A 6,400-nucleotide genomic window follows, 5' to 3' on the forward strand; every position below is an offset into this window, starting at 1 on the left:
AGGCCACTGCACTCCAGTCTGGGCGACAGAGTGAGACTCCAACTCAAAAAAAAAATTTAAAAAAAGTTCACATGTTTTATGTACGTTGTCATGTGTGTATATCCTCTACAATTGGTTGTGCTTTTGTGTACTTTGCAGTACTGTGTAAACACATAAGTACAGTATCTTTATTTCAAGCCCAGGATGTCTGAAAGCAAGTATAAAAGCAGTAATGGAGCTGGTATAGCTGATTGTGTTAGTTGAGTACCTAGGGTATGTAGGGGACTTATTGTACTATTTTTCCTCCTAAGGCTGGCCTGCCTTAGTTTGAAGGGACATCAGCTATAAAAGCGAAGAGATGACCTCTTGGCTCTATAGCAGTTGTTTCCAATCATAACGTTTTAACCTAATGTGGTCCACAAAGCCTAAAATAATCACTCTGGCCATTTATGGAAAAAGTTTACACCTGCTCTAGAGCCTCTGAAATTATTTTAGTGTGAAAGGTCTGTTTTCCCTTCACCAGATGGGGGTAAGGTGTGGTTGCTAGTTTTATGCTTCTAGTCCTTTAGAGAGGCTTCCCTTGCTGAGTTTAGGGGCATGGATCTCACTTGTGTGGCAGAGGTGCTGAGGTAGTGGGTGTGAAATGCAGGGGGTTGTCATAGTTCAGTGCTCCTATACTTGATAGGGGATCTAAAATCCGTTTCAGAAACTTTATCTCTTAAGGACACTTCCTGCTAGCAGCAACTTTTCAGTCAGACTCAAGCTTTATCTTTCCTTATTTTAGTGATTGATATTCCCTTTCAGAACCAAAGTTAAAGTACTTCAAAAAAATCCACAGGATAGGTTGCGTTAATTGTGAGGCAGGATATGGGAGGAAGGCTGTCTTATAATCTTGGGCTAATATCCTTAAATGGTTACTTCTTCACTCTGTGAGACAGCTAAGAAACCTACATTCTCAAGTCTTAAGTTTCTCCCCCATAAAATATTAATGTTAATACAAAGTTCTTAGATTGGCTGGGGACAGAGACTCATGCCTGTAATCCCAGCACTTTGGGAAGCTGAGGCAGGAGGATTGCTTGAGCCCAGGAATTCAAGACCAGTCTAAGCAACATAGGAAGACCTCGTCTTTACAAATCAAAAAATTTGCCAGTGGCTTGTACCTGTAGTTCCAACTACTTGAGAGCTTGAGGAAGGATTGCCTTGGCTCAGGTGGTTGAGGCTATGGTGAGCCTTGATTGTCCCACTGCATTTCAGCCTAGATGACAGTAAGATCCTGACCAGAAAAAAAAAAAATTTGGGGTTGTGCTGATGGTGAAATGTGTCTGGCAAAATGGTACAGGCTTAACAGGGCAGCTATCAGAAAACTCCCACCCCACCCCCTACTGACATGGTCCAGGTTTTCCTGCTTGGCTCTTTGTCCAGACTTATTCCCAGGTCTTGCAACATATTTGGGTCATAGACTTTTTTGAGACTTGATTAAAATTGTGGACCCATCCTTACCTTGCATAGTTGCAAAAGGTTCACAGTCCATGGGGGCATAACTGCTTCAAACAGGCCGTTTGTCTTTCTCCTGACTTTTGCCACAAGCTTCCTAGGAAGATGCCTCTCCCATCTTCCCAGCCTTGTTCTACCCCTAGACTGTTTCTTCCTGATTGATTGACACCTTTGGAGATACCAGCTCAAAAGAAATAGTCTCAGCTCAGACCAGTCATTGAGCCTGCTGGTTTGAATCACTTTTTTTCCCAGGAGTGTTTTACTAACTGCTGTAAGCCCTTTGATATGCTGGGCGATTTGGCTAAAATTAAAGACTGCTTTAAGCCCATCTCTCATCAAGAGACTTCCCTCTCCAAGCTTGGGGCGACAGATCTCACCTGGGTGGTAGGGGTGCTGAAGCAGTGGGTGTGTGAAATGTGTTATCATAGCTCAGTGCTCCTGAATGTGGTAGGGGATCTGGGATCATTTTAGGGAACATTCTATTTGTAGAAATCCATAAGGAGAACCTGAGTAAAGTTCTGGAAGGAAGCAAGGACAGCTGCTGTGGGACTCAATGCCTATAACCCATTCACCTGGAGCCTCCAGCCCTGGATGTGGCTCCTTCACCAACTGCTATAGCACAACCACTTGCTCAACTTGCCCTTCCTTCTCCAAAAGCTCCTGCTTCCACAAGGGATTTTATCTATGGGCTGCAGACTCAGGTGAAAAGAGTACTCTCTAGTTTGTGAATATGGTCTCCACAGTGCAGGCCCAGAAGTCTGTACCAGTTCCAGCTAGCAAAAAAGCAAATACCCTTTGGCCCTTTGTTGAAACTTTACCTGGAAAAGTTTTTCCATTTCAGTCTTTCATCTTTTATTAGGCACCTCATGCTCAGGGACAGCAAAAAAGCTTCCAATTACTGCCAACTCCTAATGATCTGTCTACCTGGAATGTGTTTCAAACAGCTGCTCATGTATCTACACCCTCTTTCTCCCATTTCATCCTAGGCACTTAACTCAGAAGCAGAAAATTCCTGAGAGTTGTATCCAGAGTTACCAAGCTCTCAGCTATCAAACCTGCTTCAGTCTCATTTTCTTCTTGTAAATTAATCATTTGAAGCCCCAAGTGTCAGTGCCTGAGAGGTCTAAGATATGCTCTCATGTCATTGATAGAACATGAGACTAAAGCTCAGAGGGGAAAGGCTAGTCTGTGGTCAGTTGCATTATGTAGACCCCAGGCTCCAGTCTCCTAGCCAGGCATTCTTTCTTATGGTTGAAACTGGTAAAGGCCTTTCTACTGGAAGAAGGGGCATAGAGCTTCGTGCTTATTCATTCAGCAAAATACTTGATTGCAGAGAGCCCATGAATTTTTTATTTTTATTTTTTATTTTTGCTTTTTAAGGTTTAAGGAATAGGCCTTCACAGTCTCTCAAGGAGTACGGGATGGCTGTGGTCAACTGCTGTCAGTTCAGGCTGTGTTGCCTGGATGTTATTTTGCTTCTGAAAGCTTTATTTTTGCTCCATATTTAATTTAAACAACTACAGAATTAATGTTGAAATACATTCCCTAATGGTGATTCCTTTCACAGACAATAATTAATGGTTTTTTCTTTTGGGGAGAGGGCAGGCATACAAGATAAGAGGTTTGAAACACAAAGGCTTCAGGATAAGTGGCTTGAACCACAAAGTGGTGTTACACCCATAAGGATGACTGGTCTTCTTTCCTGTACACACAGGGGGCCAAGGGCTTCAGGTTCTTTCCTTGACTGTGATATTGGTTTTACAAATTAACACGAAAGGCTAGTTTGATTTTGCTTGGAGTACAGGGAGGCAGAAATGGAGGATTAGGAAAAGTACACGTCTTTGGATGAGCAATTTCCAGATCTCATTTGGAACGTCACTCTAGGCTGCTGAAGGGGAGCCTGGTAATGTGTCCACAGACCCAACTGTCTCTGGGACATTCAGTCTTTTGCTTATCTAATCGCAACTGTGTTCTTACCCAATGTTCAGTAGGTCATCACATAGCCTCTCCCCAGTCCTGCAGAAGTTCCCAGTTAGGCCCCTACCTGTGGTCATCCAGTATCCAACCTCAGGGGTGAAGGGAGAGAGCAGCTAACTAGGCTAAAATCTGCAGGAGTGGTTAGTTGGGCTTAGTGTCTGGGTCTCTTAATGTTCCTAAAAGGCAAGGTCCCTTCCAGGCCTGGTTCCATGGTCCCGAGAGTAGAATCAGGCCTGTCAGACCTGTGGAGACATATGTTACCCAGTCCTAACTCTGAGGTCCATCATACTACCTTGATAACTTTGACAAGAATTTCCCTCTATTTGCCTGTCAGGAGGATTGATGGCCAACCTGATCTACTTAGCTGTGCTACACCTACACCTTGGGGTATGGGAACAAGCAGGCTCTTAACCAAATACCCAAACTGTGAAAATGAGAACGGCCTTGGGAAGGGGTATTAGCCAAGTTTTCAGTGAGATACCAGGCAGATAGACAAACTTGTTGCATTTGTCTTGGCTTAGCCTTCCAAGTCATATGAAGATCTAAAGTTTTATCGATCTCCTTACTCAGAATTCACATCTTTACCCCTAAACTTATATAAATGCCCATGTCATTTAATGACTACCCATAACTCCTCATGGTTTAGATACATGTCTCGCTCTGGTCTCGAATCTGCAGAAGTATTTGGGGTTTTGAATGCATCTTATCTCTATGCCTGCCGCCCTGAGACTGCTGAAGACAAGGCTCTGGTAAGGCCTCAGTCGACCGCTGGAAAGCCTATAATTCAAGGTTTATAATATTGTCTCTACATACGCTATCCCACTGATTTAGGAGATTTTGCTACCTCTTCACTCGCATGTTTTTAAAAACAAAAAGGAACCCATAATCATTCAATTCACTTGGATTTAAATAAATCCCACATCAATCCTGACTGCCCTCCCCTGAGAGGGCAAGTAGACCAGACTTCGCATTTTCTACAACTCAGTCTTCATTCTATTCGGAAGATGAACGGGTGCAGGTAATTATTAGGGTAACAGTCTATCTGTGCAAACGAGAATCTGGGAACTATAGACCGTATTTGCTGAAGCGTCCTCCCACAGAAAGGAGTGTAAGGGCCTTATTCACTTGCCTGTACGCAACAGATCAGTGCTTCTTTCTGACACAAGACTGAAAAGGATCAACATTATTTCTGAAGACTTCACTCTTAGGATTCTATTTTTATTAGTGAGCTCACTGAGCTATTTTGGAATAGAAATGTGGCTAGTTGCCTGGCCTCCCTCAGTGGTTTCACGTGGCTTTCAAAGGGAAAGAGGGGCAGTGCTCACTTTTGGTAAAATGGGTGAAAGGGTCCATCCCAGCAACACAATCACTCAAAGTCCAGATGAGGGATCAGTAAATACAACGTGCCTAAAAGGCAGCCCTTAAGCACATTCCTCTGGTAGACATTAACTTACTAAATCGATCGTGATTACAAATATGAACTTTGCCCCCATCTGACCGGCAACCATGAAAGAGGCAATGTCAGTTTATAAAAGGAAGTGTGAACTGTCCCTAGCTTTCAGGCTCCAACATCCTCTCCTGTCAAAATGTGGCACCTCAAACTCTGGGCAACGCTCACGATTTTCCTGTTGCTGCTGGATCAGGTAAGAAGGATCTGTATGTGTATGGAGTGTGAAGATGACAGTGGGTGGTGGAATTGCATGTGGAATTTGATAGCTCGACTCAGTCCTGAGGAATGGTTCCTGCTCTGAGTCTACAGCATCCTGGGAATGATCATTCTTCCAAGGCGTGTAGCAGACTGTTGGCTATTCTGTATCTGAGATGAATTTGTCTCTGCCCTGCAGGTAGATGGCTCCCCAATACCAGAAATGAGTTCACCAAAGAGGCGGCCACGGAGAATGACCCCATTTTGGAGAGGGGTTTCCCTCAGGCCCATTGGAGCCTCCTGCCAGGATGATTCTGAGTGTATCACAAGGCTATGCAGGTACATCACAAACCCAGAAGCAGGGTTGGGCTAGAGAGCCCTGGGAAGCTGGGCAGAGGAGTAATCAGGAGACACACAGCCCTAAGAATAAAGCCGGGACGAATGGGTGCCTGGGCTGAGATTGGGAGCTCCATGGAGAATATCTCAGGAGTCAAGAGCCAAGAACAGCTCCACATGGGTACTGTGAAAGAAGGGTGACTTTCTTCAGTCTTCCCCGAGACTGGAGAAATCAGCCAGAGAGGAAGGACATGTAGCAGAGAAGGCCCTGCTCACTCTTAGACTCAGTCATAAAAACCATCTTTTCTCTTCCCCTAGAAAAAGACGCTGTTCCCTAAGTGTGGTCCAGGAGTGATGTACATACCAGGGGAAGAGAGCACAGCAGTCACCTCCAACAATGCTCCGTTCTATGGAATATTGATTAACTATATTTTGGCTGGAGACACACAAGTGAAGCAACCTTGTATTTTTAATATTTAAAGATAGATGTATGCTTTAAATTGGTCTCCATTTCCTCTTAAAATGTTGATATGTGGATAAGCATAACCAAACTTGTCAATTTAGAGTTTATTTTTCTATGTATACTATTAAATATCTCAAATGAAAATTTTAGCAGTCTGAAATTCAAGCTTCTGAGGGGAAGGATTCACTTTGTATACTATAGGAAAAACAGCACTGCCTAATAATGATGTGTTAACTTCTCAATATGAAAAGTGTGGTGAGAGTCAGCATTTTTTCCAGAGTCTTAAAAAGAACACAATGGCAGGTTAAAGGCAAAAGTTTAGCAGTAACTATGAAATCAGCCTTGGCAAGCTCCTAAGTCGTGGCTTGGATCCTAGCCCTTCACTCCATGGAAAAAATTCTTGTTTGTAACCAGCCTGGGTAACACAGGAAGAACCCATCTCTACAAAAATATTTTTTAAAAAGGTGGCTGGGCATGGTGGTGCTTACCGGCAACCTGGGAGGCTG

General features: G+C 43.7%; 1 protein-coding gene across 1 annotated transcript; it reads left to right on the top strand.

Moving 5' to 3' along the window:
• Positions 1 to 5,014: 5,014 nt before the first annotated feature.
• LEAP2 (liver enriched antimicrobial peptide 2) lies at positions 5,015 to 6,033 on the top strand. Its single transcript, XM_008056942.1, has 3 exons — positions 5,015 to 5,093; positions 5,295 to 5,434; positions 5,750 to 6,033. Exons 1-3 carry the CDS (start codon positions 5,037 to 5,039, stop codon positions 5,784 to 5,786), a joined length of 234 nt encoding a protein of 77 aa, XP_008055133.1. The 5' UTR covers positions 5,015 to 5,036; the 3' UTR covers positions 5,787 to 6,033.
• The last annotated feature ends 367 nt before the right edge of the window (positions 6,034 to 6,400 follow it).

The sequence above is a fragment of the Carlito syrichta genome, unplaced genomic scaffold (genome assembly GCF_000164805.1).
Source record: "Carlito syrichta isolate Samal-C Ts95f unplaced genomic scaffold, Tarsius_syrichta-2.0.1 Scaffold302579, whole genome shotgun sequence".
In the NCBI taxonomy this organism is placed as follows: Eukaryota; Metazoa; Chordata; class Mammalia; order Primates; family Tarsiidae; genus Carlito; species Carlito syrichta.